Source organism: Rutilus rutilus, assembly GCF_951802725.1.
Source record: "Rutilus rutilus genome assembly, chromosome: 16".
NCBI lineage: Eukaryota > Metazoa > Chordata > Actinopteri > Cypriniformes > Leuciscidae > Rutilus > Rutilus rutilus.
In genome coordinates this window covers 9,165,316-9,180,868 of record NC_140224.1, presented here as the reverse complement: position 1 = coordinate 9,180,868, position 15,553 = coordinate 9,165,316, and the positions used below count along the sequence as shown (strand labels likewise).

The following is a 15,553-nucleotide window of genomic DNA, read 5'->3' as shown; positions in this document are numbered from 1 at the left end:
GTTCTTTCCCCCATAGTATTTCTATTCATTTCACAGTATTTCAGTACCCTGCCCTAGACGCCCTCTCATTGCAGTCAGGAATTTCACAGCTGAGCTTCAGGTCCAAACCTAGACCAGGACATAGACAGTCTCGGCCTACCTCACATACAAATGTGCAAGCATTTGTCAACTGTATTGTCTGTTATTCTTTTGGCATTATGAATCTGCAATGCACATTCAGTGAACAATTACTGACACATTTTCATATTTACAATTCACAGTGCAACAACAACAAACAGATAATGTGTCTTAGCAATTCGTAAGATGCTGACAAGAGGACCTCTGGTGGATATATTGGTAACTGCATCTCATCATTTTTTTTTTTTTTTTGTAAACGTGGGCATGAAATTGTAACCAGACACTAAAAATAAATCACCATAGGTTTGAGGTAGTAAGCCAACAACCACCCACAACACTCTAGCAACTATATAAAGTAAAAACCTCCTGCAACCATAAAACAAAAAGAACCTAATTTATGTCGGAAAGATCATAAGTGTTCCGAGCACATGAATGACCAATCAAAATCATTTTTACAAGTCGGACACTCTGAATTCTAGATGTTACATAAGTTGTGACATTGCATATGCAATATGGTGGAAACAAACTGAATATAGATAATATAAATATATCTAATCTCTATGGAAAGCAAGTCTGTGAATGGTGTAAAGTTAATCACATCTTGATGTATGTAACGAAAACATTTAGTTGTAATAAATTATAGAGATTCATATTTTTCATCATTTTGAACTCAGATGTAGTTATTTGGGTTTAACATTCACAATATTATTATTTTGCTTTGTTTAGGTTTCTTCTGTATGTTTCGTACCTGAATGCAGATCAGTAGCCTAGTCCAAAATAGAGCGCTGTAGTGATGATGTACTTTTGTTACAATTGCCCTTTGAACCCTTGACAAACAAACAAAAAAACAATAGGATTTTTAAATTGGCTTTCGGATTATTGCAGAAAATACGCTCTGTGTGACCAACAAAAATGTATAATTCTTAAACAAAAAATGTCATGATAATCTTGACAAATTAACAACTTTTATACATTTTGAAGCCTAAATACAACAAACTACACGGTCACATGACTTGAACATAACCACATTGCTTCCATTAGGCCCACTGAAGTGCCTTGAAATGCAGTTTTATTCAATGTGTTGACGTAATTTCCACTGAAACAGGAAGACAGGGTGAGACATATCGAGCAGTTCCTCGCTTAAAAAAAAAAAAAAAAAAAAAAAAAGGCCAATAGTGTTTCGTTTATCACAGCTCAGCCAGAGCCGTTGAGCTCGGCAAAGCCACATTTGAGAGTCACAGTCTAATAGATTATTTTAGATTTAATAATGAAACAGTCACTAAAGCAAAACAGTGAACATAATCATGCTGAGGATATAGTTTGAAAAGCGTGTAATTTATGCTCTACTCGTCAGTGCTGTTTTAGTGTTTCTAATGCTGTCTGTCTAACAATTTCTCCTCCTAATCTCCTTCATATTGCTTTAAAATATAGCATTCTGTTTAGCGTGAAACCAGACTTCATTCACCCCACTGGAAAGCATATTTACACTCTCTGAATCGTTCCCTATACCCTATACAGTGCATATGCCATTCACCATAGAAAATAATAATTGTGTGAACAAACAAGTGACCGATTTTAGCCGTAGCTTCATTGTCTATAATGTAGGGGGCGGGACGCTTTAGAACATTTGATTGGACAGAAAATCTGATGAGAAGCTAAAGTGCAGAGTGATGTCATCAAAATCGTTTTGGGAAAGACTGTAAGTTTTAAATGCTTATATATCTTCTAAATACGAATTTTGTCATTGTTATGGAGCACACTGAGTTAGATAACCCTAAGGCTAACATATTTATACTAAAAGCCAAAAAACGTACATTTTGATTTCATAGCCCTTTAAGCTTTTAACATAACCATCAGCATAACCACCATTAAGCTTTTTACTTTTTATCTCATTATTTAGATTTTTTTATCTCATAATTATGACTAAGAATATCATAATATAGTTTTTTTTTTTTTTTTTTAAATGTCATGATTATTAATTTAGTAAAGCATGATTTATTTATTGTTTCTTATGTGGCGGAAATGGATTTTTAAAACAGCATGGCAATATGCTTTATTCCGATTTCCGACCCGCAATGTCTGAAGCCCTCTAGCGGTCGCATTAGTTCACTGCGTCTCAGCAGCTGTGGAGAGGTCTGTGCGTCCTTCATGCGCATCCCTTCGGCACTAAACGACCCTCTTAAAATAACCTTTCCACTTAATTAATCTTAAGAATTTAGCCTCATTGTTGTTTAATATGAAGAGCTTCTTCCGGGATTTGAAAGAAATGTGAAACATCCTTTAAAATGATTTTGCTGATCCGGTGGATGCTGAGATCATGATGAGGTCAGTATAGAGGAGGGGTGCAGACGGTCGCCATCAGTGTCTCTCTTTAACAGCGCTCAAGGAGAAAGCCTCTGTTCAGCAGCACTTTATAATAGTGGAGAATGGCGTTTTCATATCGACTGTCTTCGCCTGCATATGCCTCATCCCTGAATGCGGTTGTGTGTGTGTTTGTGGCGTAAGGGAGGGGTCCAGTGGGATGGAGCAGAGTTTCATGCAGTCCGCGATGGCTATGGGTGCACAGTCCAAGAAAGGCTTCTCCAGAAGCATCGCCGTGGAAAGAAAAAACCTGATCACGGTCTGTAGGTGAGTGACAAACCTTCAGAAGTCACGAATGTACAGTAGCCTGTATGTTGCAATGTTTATGGCCTTACGCGGAGTCATAAACAGGGATGCGATCCGAACAAATGCCATTTTTCTGCTGAATTTATTACCTTAATTCATTTACTAAATGTGAAACGGGTTTATAGAGAGGCTTGCTGATAACAAAGGTGAACGTTTCACCATCAACCCAAAGAAATCTGTAGATTGGAGATACGTTGAGGTCTGACAGACTTTAGTCTGTAGATCTTTAGTTAAGTTCTGTAGACATGGTTTTACGAGTCTGTCTGAATATATTTAATTCTAAGGGCAGGTTATATTATCAAATGTATGTGGACACGAACATTATTTTTTGAAACCGGTCATTGCACGCGATGTGATTTATGTCTGTTCCCCGGATGATGTCGTCGCTATGACGACAACCTTCCTCCCTCAAGGGCATCAGAGCTGCTGGGAATCTGCTGTGCTGTACAGATTTAGCGAATTGAAGAATTGAACGTTTTGGGCCCACTTAAAGGGTTATTAGTTCACCCAAAAATGAAAATTATCCCATAATCCCTCAAGTCATCCTAGGTGAATTTCTTCTTTCAGCCAAACACAATCATAGTTATATTAAAAGATATTCTGGCTCTTCCAAGCTTTAATGGGAGTGAAAAGTAGCCTAATTGAGATTTGAAGCCCAAAAAAGCCGCATCCATCCATCATAAAAGAAATCCATACAGTTCCAGGAAGTTAATAAAGGCCTTCTGAAGCGAAGCGATGCGTTTTTCTAAGAAAAATATCCATATTTATAACTTTATGAACTAGAATCACGAGTAGAGCGAGTAGAGTTCTGACCAAAGAGTGACCTCTGACCCGACGCATGTCTTGTTGACGAACGCGGAATTGCAGAAGATAGAGCAAAACAAAACACCGGTCACTGAATAGAAGTATAAAATTAGAATTTTTAAAGAGAAATGTCAGAGGAGCTTGAGTTTTTTTGCCCAGCCCAATTTGTTTGAAGAACCGCAAGGCATCTACTCTCACCTAAGCTTACGCTACTCCTACTCCTACATCCTATTTCATACGCCAGAACTAACTCTCTTGTGAACACACGTCAGATGTTACTGGAATAACATCTTATAATACAGTTTATAAAGTTATAATTATGGATATTTTCCCCCTTAACCCACATTTAAACCTAACCATACCACCAAACCTGTCCCTTACCGTACCCGTATCCCACCTTAGCAAAAGAGTTTTGCAATACATGAACAGAATAAGTACATTGTACATAACAATTATTATTGTGATTTAAATGTTCTTAACATTAAGAACAACATTTTTCAGTAGCACTTTACTTTACAGTCCTGTTCCGAATGTACGTACATGTACTTATTGTAGCAATTACAACATGAACACTATATGTACAGTGTACCTAACAATTACTTTTTTGACGTTAATACATAGTTAAGACACCTAATAAAAAGTGGGACCAAGGTTTTTCCTTCCAGTCTCTGGCTGTCAGGCCACACTCTGCCTTTTGTACTGCTGTGGAGGGCTGTACTGAAAGAGGCATTGTTGTGATCAGAACAATTGATGGTGACGTCACTGCTGTTTTTGGCATTGACAGGAATAACTCATTACTTCCATGTAACACTTTATAATCTTAAAATTAGATGAAAAGTAATGTAAAATGTTACAGTATATCTTCTCACTAAAGTTACGGAATCAGATTCAGCGGTTATATTCATGACCTATGCCTATCTGTGGAGGAAGTACAGTAAGTAATTGAGTAGAAAATTGTTAGTCATTTATCAGAAAGATTCATTTAGTGCATTGATCCAAACAATGGAACACACTTACTCATCATATCATCATTGGCTATTACCTCACCATTGCTTCTCGCAACAGGTTTTTAATGCGCATAGACTTTAGTGTATTAAAGATTTATAAGGGTTTGTATCTTATCTTTATATCTGAAATTTTTATTTTTATTTTTATTTAAATACGGAATGTATTAGTGTGGACAAATATAAAGACATTCTTTGATAAAGATTGTGGTAATCCTTTACCAATAGATTGCCTTGTGACACCTTTTTTAATTATCTCTTTTGAAAAAGAAGTGCACATAATTACATTTAGTGTGCACTTCTAGTGTACTTCAAATCTTAAACGTCTATAAAAATAAATCCTGAACTTGCAGATGCCAGGTACCAAACATAATCATATCAATGAAACAAATGCAACAAACGCAAAAAAGGAAACTGAACTAAACATGTGTAAAACCCACCCCAAACAGAAACATAGCAGATTACCCTTAACATCTCACCCCCTTCGAGGAGGTGCAGCCTCGCACCTTATAGTAAACAAGCAAATACAAAAAGTTCTACAGAGGAGGGAGGGAGGGAGGGAGGGGGCTTAGGAGGTGGGTGCAGGGCAGGCACAAGGGACAAACATAAGAGCCAGGTAAGAGTAACCAGCAGGAGAGTCCAGGGAGGAGACGATGGAGGCAGAAACCAGGGAGGAGTTAATGGGAAGAGGAGCTTGGGTGGAATCCCCAGCCGTAATCCCAGGACTAAAGCCCACGGCAGAGTCGAGGGAGGGAGGAGCCATGGTGGAGACTATGCAGACGGAACCAGGGGGCGAACGACTGAGACGAGGTCGATGGTGATGGAGACCCAGGCAAAGCCGAAAAGCAGAAGAGTCTGAACTGAAGGTCTTAGCTGCGGGGAGGATCGGACGAGGCGAAGCCAGGGTGCTGGATGACTGAGGTAGCGCCGGTGCGCCCGAGAACTGAGGTGGAGCAAAAGGGAAGGCGGATCCCCACAGAGCCCAAGGGGTGAAGGGACAAAGCGTAGCTGAAGGCCTGGAAATCTGTGGCAAAGGCCAAGCGCGGAATGACCAAGGAACAGCCGGAAGGATGAGGAATCCCGGTGGAGCCATAGGGACAACAGTCCCATGTGGAGCCGAGTCGACTTGTCGACTGACCGAGGTGGAGTGACGGGCACGTAGGTTCTAGGCGGAGCAAATGGGTCTACAATCCAGGGCTGAGCTGGAGAACAAGCAGTCCAAGCCGGATCCATGATGCTTAGATCAGGCAGAGTAGGAGGAGACAAAGGACTGCTGGAGTGAGACAGTGAGGACAGGGCTGAAGGACTGGGCAGTGCAGGCTGTACACACAAATTTCTCAGAGATGGCCTCCTTGGCCGATACAGGACAGATAGATCTCAGGAACAACTCACTTGGTCGACACAGAACAGGCAGACATTTCGGGAACGGCTACAAAAAGCAACTTTATCATTACGAATGTGTAATTACACAGATTTAAATCATTATATACAAGCTTCAATAGAAAAGACATTCATGTATACCATAAATGTTTGTCATTACATTCGGCAGTACACTTGAGACATTAAGTAGCCTAATTGGTCCACAATACAGACAACACACATTTAAAATCAATGAAATTAGAAAGAAATGAGATTAGAAAGATATCTGGATGCAAATAAAATCAACCAGGAAAGCAAAAAACACAGTAGAGGAAAAAACACAGGGGTGTAGGTATTGAAACACAATGGAAAGCAGAGAAATCATTCCCAATTTGAGTGCTATTCTATGCCATTTTGTTGTATACATACTAGTGTGAACAAAAAGAAAATTGCACTTCAAATAGTCAGATGATGCACTTAATTATCCAAAAAAACATAAAGTGTGGAATCATGCACTCAAGTGTCCCAATTTTCCAATGATGTTGGATGACAAAATAACCTTATAAAATACTAGATGGTACATACTAGTACATAGTTCATCGTTTATAGTGCATAGTGTATAATGTATCATTTGGCACACAACTCAGGTCTCTAGGATTTTTTTTTGTCTCTTATAGATGCAATATTTTTTACATATTGGAGTACATTGTGTTGTTTGTGTTTGTATGGCAGGTTTTCTGTAAAGACACTGTTAGAGAAGTACACAGCAGAGCCCATTGATGACTCATCTGAGGAGTTCATTAACTTTGCTGCAATTCTGGAACACATCCTCAGCCACCGCTTCAAAGGCAAGACAGTGCATACGAAATCACTAGCACACTTACTTTTTAACCTAATAAGAACATTAAGGATATATTTAAGTGATGTGAATGGAAGCATGTCTATTGCAGGCTCTGGCAGTTGGTTTGATGGTCAGCGCAGTTTCTGGGACTTCATCCGTCTGGCCTGCAGTAAAGTTCCCAATAACTGCATAAGCAGCATTGAGAACATGGAGAACATCAACTCCTCACGAGCAAAGGTGGGCATGCAAAATAGTTATAGTAGGATAAGTAAATACCTGGTACTTTTTTGTGCCACAGTAATGGTAAGATAGAAATACCTAGGATCTTACTTTAAAGTGATAGTTTACCCAAAAATGAAAATCGTGTCATCCTTTATTCCTCCTCGCGTCATTCCAAATCTGTATTACCTTCTTTCTTTTGTGGAACATAAAAGAAGACATTTTGAGAAATGTCTCAATTTTCTTTGTCCACACAATGAAAGTCAAGTGTAACCGAAACTGGTTACCAACTGGTTACCAATATTCTTCAAAATACCATTTTTATGTTCCACAGAAGAAGGAAAGTCATACAGGTTTGGAATGACAAGAGTGTTAATAAAACTTTGGAAAACTGTTATGAATACTCCTACACAAGAGTACAGGGGAAAAAATGATTTGGCTTGATATGTTTTATACTCATAAGCACTTAATAGACTCAACTTATTTTAAAGGTGTTAATGTTTCTGCAGCGTATGCATGTTTGATATGGTTTGTATGATGAAGCTTGCAGTGATTTGTGATTCATCCGTGCCTCTAGGGCAGAGCATGGCTACGGGTTGCACTAATGGAGAAACGTCTGTCTGAATACATCGCCACAGCTTTGCGAGATAGTCGCACCACAAGGTCAGACTTAAAGAGAAAACTCAATATTAATCATACCACCAATATGATCCATTTATTGTCCACACCCAGGCAAGACAACTTGGGTGTGGTTGTCTTGCCTGGGTGTCTTGCCTTGCCAACTGATACATATATCCAGTTTTAACATAACAATTTAGACAGCCATTAAGAACATTAAACTACTGAATGAAGAAAATGGTGCATCTATAATGTGATGTGTGTGTTTATGTATTGCATGTGTGTGTTTGTCTGCAGGAGGTTCTACGATGAAGGTGCCATAATGTTGCGAGAAGAAGCAACTGTTCTGACTGGAATGCTCATTGGACTTGGAGCGATTGACTTCAGGTAAGAGGATGGATATTGGAAGGGGTAATAAACTGAGGAAAACAAAACACACAAAAAATCATTCATTCCAACTGAAATAGAACCTCATACTATAAGGAACTGATTTGGAAAGCTTTACATAGGCAGCAACCACACCAATGTAAAGCGTACAATACTTTAATGCTGGTTCTGTAACTGTGCTAGAATGTTGTGCAGTGAAGTCAATGTTATGTAATCTTTGTTGATCTGTGTTTGTTGTCAGTTTCTGTTTGAAAGGGGAGGCTCTGGATGGGAAGTCTGAGGCTGTTATTGACTACACTCCTTATCTGAAATTCACACAAAGGTGAAGAACTTTTATATTCTACAGTACAACTCAGTTTCATGCAGGGAATGGTGTGGGAGAGATGTTTCGATTTTATTAATATCACCCGGCTGCACAATCATATTTTAATCGTGATCACGATTTCTGCTTCTCTCAATAAATTAAGCATAATCGTCAGCGATATTGGCCTGCTGGTCTTTGCACTGCTAACAAGCCTCCACAAGCTTTGCTCATTGCATATGTGTTCTTTAATGAGGACTCTTGTGGTATTTACTGTGACTAAGGGTGTGTTCACACTTGTCATGTTCTCAGCTGGTCAAAATACCATCATATATATGCTACTCATACACAACGAGCGCATTTATCCCAGCACACAGCATTGTTTTGGATGTTCGGGAAGATTCAAAATAGGCAATACGTCATAAAAGCCGACCAATCAGTTTGTGAACATATCCCTTTGCCTTTAGGGTCGGTATCTTTAGGTTTGGTGATAAAAATTGCAATCTGAACGCTAAGCGGACCATGACTGATAAATGTTTGTTTCTGTTTTTTGGTCCGGACCAAATGAACAAAGCATACCGAATTACAAATGTGAACACACCCTTTCTCAGTAAAATACTGTAATAAATCCAAACATACTGTTTTGTTTGCGGTTGTGGTTGCTGAATAAATGCACTTGTTGACTCTGTGCTACATTGCAAAGTCTTTTTTATTGTTGCTTTAAATTACATTAACATAACGACAGCGTTTTGTTTCGGGCAGAAGTTTCCTCTTCTTCCAAAATAGTTTTTTTTTTAGTTTTTCATCTCTGTTTGGGAGATGTCATCCAGTTTGAAATATACAAACATGGAGGTTTTTCAGATTTTCCATCACGGTGCTCTATTCCTGTTTACGATTCTTTGCAGTTTTTAGCCACTGCCCACAATGCTCTGGTTCCTTCACTGGAAACCGAAAGTAGCTCACTCCCGCTAAACGTTTATTCTGAAATATTTTCTGTTGTTAATAATACTGCATTATAAAAAGTGATCAACCGATATTACGTCTGATCACAATGAACTATTAATGATATTAATAACCAAAAAAATTGAAGTAAAATGAAATTCTATACATTATTAACTTTAAATTTGCCCAAAATATTATGAAAACAGAAAATGCACAATTCTTTGATAAGGCTGATTTTGGAAATGACAACTATTTTCTAAAGAGTTCAGTCAGATGTGAATTCAGTGACTGTTTGGACAGATTTAGTGAGTCATTTGTCGAACTGATTCAAACTGATGATGAATCATGGTTCTTTAACCTTTTCATTAAAAACTAGCTTTTAATTAATTTCTGAATTTCTGTTAATCAGCCTGGTAGCCACAGTTATTGGTTGGTGTTGACAATTTCACTATAGCCAAATTTAGACTTAATATATTAATCAGTTTATCAGTAATTATGACAATGTACAGTTTCATGTGGTCATTCTGGTTGGCTGCCAATGTTTTTATTGTTCATCATCTGGAAAAAAATCATTGTGAAAGTGATTCCAACGAAATTGTTTCTCTGTGGCGTTATAGTTGTGTTGTGGACATTTAGAATGATTTTAAAACTATATCTTTATTGTTATCATCCTTGGTGTGAACGGACTTTAGTGCCAAAGCTCTGTTGCCATGGCAATGAGATGTTGTATTTTGTTCAGTTATGATTATCTTAGTGACGATGAGGACGGTCAGAGCGTGGACAGCAGTAACAGTGATGACAGCGTTGATCATCCTTACATCCCTCTGGTCACCGATGAGGAAAGCTGGAGGAACAAGTGCCGCAAAATGGAGCAGAGATTCAAGATCGTCAATGCACAAAAGGTTAAACACACACATACACACATACGTGATTTCCTATAGTGGGTGAGTAACACTTAAAATAAATGTTTTATGTGCTAAAGTGTGTGTTATTTGTGTTTAGGGGTACCTTGAGGAGCTGGTGAGGCTGCGGGAATCTCAGCTGAAGAATGTGGAGATGGAGAATAAGAAACTAACAGCTGGACTAGAAGAACTGCAACTACAGAGTCAGAAAGAGAAGAGAGAACTGGAGAACATCATACTGGAGCTGCAGGAACAACTGTGAGAGCAACATAGAGTACACACACCTCTGATTTTTAAGACATGGGATGTTTATGGAATTATTTTGGATTAATTGGTTCAGAGATATTCACCTGTTTTTGTCAAACATTCTGCTTCTTTAATTTTCTGTATTAATAATTTAATATGAATCAACACTGTCAGATACATAAACGTGTACAGTTGAAAAAAATATGTATAAACATTGACACATCTTGCATTCATAATGATGAATGAATGAATGTACGATACAGAATGGTTTCAGTCACATTTTCTGCTTCATTTATTATTTTGAAAATAATCATATTTTGGCACATCACATATGTAGCCATTTTGTTTTCTTGTATTTCTAGCTACTTAAAATTTGGGGAATTATCTAACAATACCAAAAAAAAATCTTTACTATTTGCGTGACAGTGTTGACATCATGATTGTGTCATGAAATATGACTACAATTGTTTTTTAATATATAAATAACTGATCATGTCAACTAAAATCAGTTGTAAATGTTTATAAAATGTTTATTTTAAAGATTTATTTTTAAGACACATAATATTAAGTTTATTGTATATGTTTATCTATATGATGTATTAAATTATGATCTGAGGACAGGTGATTTTAGGTGTAGTGAGAGATGATTTAATATAATAATTGTAAGAAAATAAGAGTAAATAAAATGAAATGGCACGTTTTGCATTTAGAACATTCTAGTGATTAGGCCTATCTCTGATTCATTTCAAAGTGGAAATGTTGCTATTTTAAAAATGAATGTCTGGTAAAAAAAAAAGAAAAAAAGAATGCAGTGGGACATACAGTATCTCAAGAATCAGTGACACACACATCACATTGTGTACTCACTAAGTCCATAATATGTTTTTGTCTTTAACTGTATTGCAGGACAAGTCTGATTCCAGGTGAATCACATCCTTTTTCTAAGGATTTGTCAATCCCTCTTGTTAACCAGTGGCCATCACTCCACAAATACAACAACCAGGAGGACAGGAAATTGTACCACAGGTGATTAGAGGCTCTCTTTCATACGTTGTAGCAGCTTACTCAAAATCCCAGTCATTAACCAACTGGCTTTGTGAATTGAGTTTGTGTTGCTTAAAATATATCTAGAATGCTGACAAAGATTTAACGGCAGATACACTTATGCTGTGGGTCTGTTGTTGCCTTTAGGGGTAGTTTCCCCAGCCCGGAGCCACATATCAGCATAACCACAGATTCTCAGAGGACGGAAAGGAAACAAAATGGAAAAGCCTGGTGCACAGCAGGTACACCTTAAAACCCACCTGTAAGCTTAAAGTTGGCATGAAGTTGCAATAGGATCTTTACTATTGTACATCCTGAAACGGGTGAAACGGCTTCTCAAAAAAAAAAAAAAAAAACCTTGATTTTGTCCATCAGGAATTTCGGCAACACTGCAATATCAACACTGCAATTCTTAAAGGAGCCGTATGTAAGATTGTGGCCAAAACTGGTACTGCAATCACTTTCAAATTACTGTAGAGCGGTGTATGGTTGCTAGACTTTTGACTATCAGCATGAGGTGTGGTCCTCTATAGAGCTTATTAAAATAACCTCTCCCCCTCCCAACAACTCTTTTATGATAACTCGTGCACCCGGGTAAGGGTTGGACAATAATCCCACCTTCCAGCAATTGGTCACTCAAATGATATCACAGCAATTAGCAAACTCCAACTTCAATTCCTGATGGATAAGTCCCGCCCCAATTTTCTTCTCATTTAATTAGCCTTTTCAATCTGATATACATCACAATAGGGATAAAAAGGCAATTGCAACTTAAAAGGGATAGTTCACTCAAAAAAATTAAAATCCTTTCCCATTTACCTCATGTCATTTTAAACCTGTTTGACTTTCTTCTTCAGTGGAACAGAAAATAATATATTTTGAGAAATGTCACAGTGTTGTTTTTTTTCGATTGTAACCAAAATGGTTTAGTTACCAACATTTGTCTGTGTAACGTGCTGGAGAAAGCAGGCGAAGGCGAGGATCTATCTGCAGGGTTTTAATGAAATAACACAGAACAAATAATAAATAACTCCAGGGATAAAGAAACAAAACCACGAGAATGACAGAACTAGAAGCAACCATACATGTACAACAACTGACAAAGTAACAAGTGAAACACAAGGGCTATAACACAGGGGAAAACAAGCTTAACTAGGAAATGAGGAAACAAGATACACCTGGGGAGACTAATCAACATGAAAAACTACATAGGACTACAAGACTTAGCACAAGACAGGAAATGACAAAAGTACACGCAAAACAAGTGGAACACAAGATAGGAATCATGACAGTCTGAAGGTCTTTTTTTGTGTCATCCAAAAGAAAGGAAATCATACATGTTTGGAATGACATGAAGGAGATTAAATGATGACAGCAATTTCAGTTTTGGTTGAACTATCCCTATAAGCTTGTCAGTCTTGGATTTTCCTACAGGAAATGCTAATATTGGTGTTCAACAATAATCTCTATTTCCTCCATTTTCATTTCAGAAAAAGACTACACTCCCTCTATGTTAGGTCTGTGTGGTTCTCTGTCGTCTTTACCCAGCTGTAAGTCCCTGCCAAGCCTGAGGTCAACAGAGTGCCTGGTGAACATCAGTGCAGAGCCCAGTCCTGCTCTAACTCCCAGCTAGGGATCAGCAAATGAGACCAATGTCACAAGCAGAGAGAATCTGCACTGTCAGCTAAGACATCCAAAGATATAATGGCTCGGATACAACCTGAGTAAACCATGTTACCCTAATTCTCACAGAAGTATCATCCTGTTTCCCCTTGAAGAGATATAGCTAGACCACTGTAGTTATGGTGAGATGTTTTCTCACAGATTTTTCTTGTCAGAAATGTTCAAATGTGGGTATCTCTGAATGTCTTTGCTGTTCAGGTCTTTCTCCTGACTTGTTGTGGTAACCAGTGAAGGCAAACTGTGGACTATGCACTGACTGACTTGAGACCTGCCTGAATTGTCACTACGAGAGGCCAACACAGCTTTCCCACATTTTGTTGCCCTTTAAAATCTCCTACGGGAACACACACTTACAAAACACTTACAAACAAAATCAAATGGACACTTACAGTCAGAAATTAACCATGAATGGTGTGCGAAAGAAAGCATATTATAGTTACAAAGTAGTATTTTGACATTATCGTCAATTTTGTTTAATTCTCACATTTCAGCCATCTAAACATCACTTGTCTGCCAAATAACATGCAAAAACTGATAACAAGATGATGTGTATGTCTTACTTTACAGTCTACTGTTAAAGTGGTAATAAAATGAAAGACAATTCCGGAATAGTTGCCTTATTCCTCTTTTCTTGCCTCTTGAAATAAGTTTGAGCATCCGGCACATGATGGCAGTGTACTATTGTTGAATGACTGACGGTGAGTGACATGAACAATTGGACCAGTATATATCTGCATACTGTTGTATTGTACTGTATGTTTGACATCTTTGTCATCTGTTGTTGCATCATTACAACAAGTCTGTAATGTGTGGATCACTGTCATTTTTGGTATATTAGCTGCATCAATTTGAATTGCATTGGCAAAAAACTGATAAGCTAGATTTCCCTCCTCCATTGTCAGTGTAATTGAAAGTATTTGTTTGAGAATGTGTGTGTGTTGTTAGACGGCTGTTCACCTTCTATTAGAATTAAATAAATTAGTTTTTTTTTTTTTTCATTCATTGCACATTTCGTTGTTTAAAAAGCCATTGGAAACTATGCTGTTTGTCACTTAAAATCGCAATAAAACTGCCTTTTTTGTTCTAATGTTTTCCATTGAGTCATAGTTGTTCACTCCGTTTTATTGTTTTTCTCTTCTGTCCCACTTGACAGCCACTCTCTGAATGAGTGTTTTTGTAACTTGACAAATGATTAATTCAAATGCATTTAAAACTCGTTAGAGTTTAGTTTCCTCAAACAAACATGAAAAACCAACTTCAGTGCCATTTTTAGTGTTTCTGGGTGTGGTGTATTTAGTTTGTGGGTGTAAAGACTAATGTTAAGATAAGAGAGAATCTTGAGTGAAACAATGAGAGAAACTGGTTAATTTAACTCTGTGATACATTAATTATTATTTCACAAAGGAAAAACATGCCTGAGTAGGGAACGAGACACTGCCTAAGAATGTTGACTCTAAGGGAATGCTTCCACATAACCTGTCTCTGATCAGGGGCAAAAGCCAGGCAGGAGGAGGCAACTGACAGGTTGGATCTTCTACTCTTTTTACAATAACTAAGATTAAAAACACCTTGAGGGTCATACATTTCTCAAAGGCTGACTCCTGGGGCTCGAATGGTGCCATAGAGAGACCTTCCAGGACAACAGGATGTCTGCTCCCTGATTCAGTTACCAGGGATGTAGACTGCTCTCACCAAGATCAGCTTGCCTTGGGGCCAAAACAGGATCTGGCGCAAACGGATTTGGAAAGAGGGCTTGAACGTTGACTGCCCTGGTGATTTATGTATGCAACTACCGATGTGTTGTCTGATCTGACCATGGTAAGATCAGAACATGAGAACATAGTAGCCACTGAGATCTTGGAGGAAGTATTTCAAAGCTAGAAATACAGGCAATTTATGGCAATTTATGTGCCATAAAAGATGGCCCAAGACCTCTAGCTGAGCGGCCATCTAGGACTGCACCCCAGAATGTGAGGGAGGTATCTGTCGTTAACGTTTTGCGATGACATGATGGCCTCAACACTGGACCTTGGGTCAAGAACCAAGGTCTCTTTCACAACACAAGGGTATGTAAGCATCTGCGTGTAACCCTGATTAAACGAAATGGCTTGCCCCTTGGGGAAAACCCCTTGGTCTTTGCCAGTGGTCTCATATACAGTACATAAGGCCCAAAGGAAAGACGTTGGACGCAGCTGCCATGATGATGGCTGTATTATTGACTGCACCTCAAAACATCGGAGGTGGTGGGGTTAGCAGACCGATTTCCTGAAAACATTGAAAGGAATTGGGCACACTATGGAGTGGTGTGGACTTATCCCCCTCGAGAGGACCTGCCCTCGAAGCTCTGTGTGCCTTGCCCTTGACATCAGGACTTTTTGCCAGCAGCCTTCCGAGCACAAATGACAGTCCTCAGATCTGC

The 15,553-nt window shown here is 38.4% G+C and overlaps 1 protein-coding gene across 2 annotated transcripts; it reads left to right on the top strand.

The window, feature by feature from the left end:
* Positions 1–2,220: 2,220 nt before the first annotated feature.
* Positions 2,221–14,225, top strand: rundc3ab (RUN domain containing 3Ab). 2 transcript variants are annotated; one of them, XM_084434015.1, is made up of 12 exons: positions 2,221–2,442; positions 2,623–2,745; positions 6,684–6,799; positions 6,902–7,029; positions 7,589–7,674; positions 7,927–8,016; positions 8,258–8,338; positions 9,999–10,161; positions 10,262–10,419; positions 11,314–11,433; positions 11,599–11,693; positions 12,942–14,225. In XM_084434015.1, the coding sequence occupies exons 1-12, from the start codon at positions 2,435–2,437 to the stop codon at positions 13,082–13,084; spliced, it is 1,311 nt and encodes a 436-aa protein (XP_084290141.1). In that variant the 5' UTR covers positions 2,221–2,434; the 3' UTR covers positions 13,085–14,225. The 2 variants fall into 2 exon arrangements, with proteins under 2 accessions (XP_084290141.1, XP_084290140.1); XM_084434014.1 differs by having other exon boundaries at positions 2,328–2,442; positions 6,684–7,029.
* Positions 14,226–15,553: the final 1,328 nt, after the last annotated feature.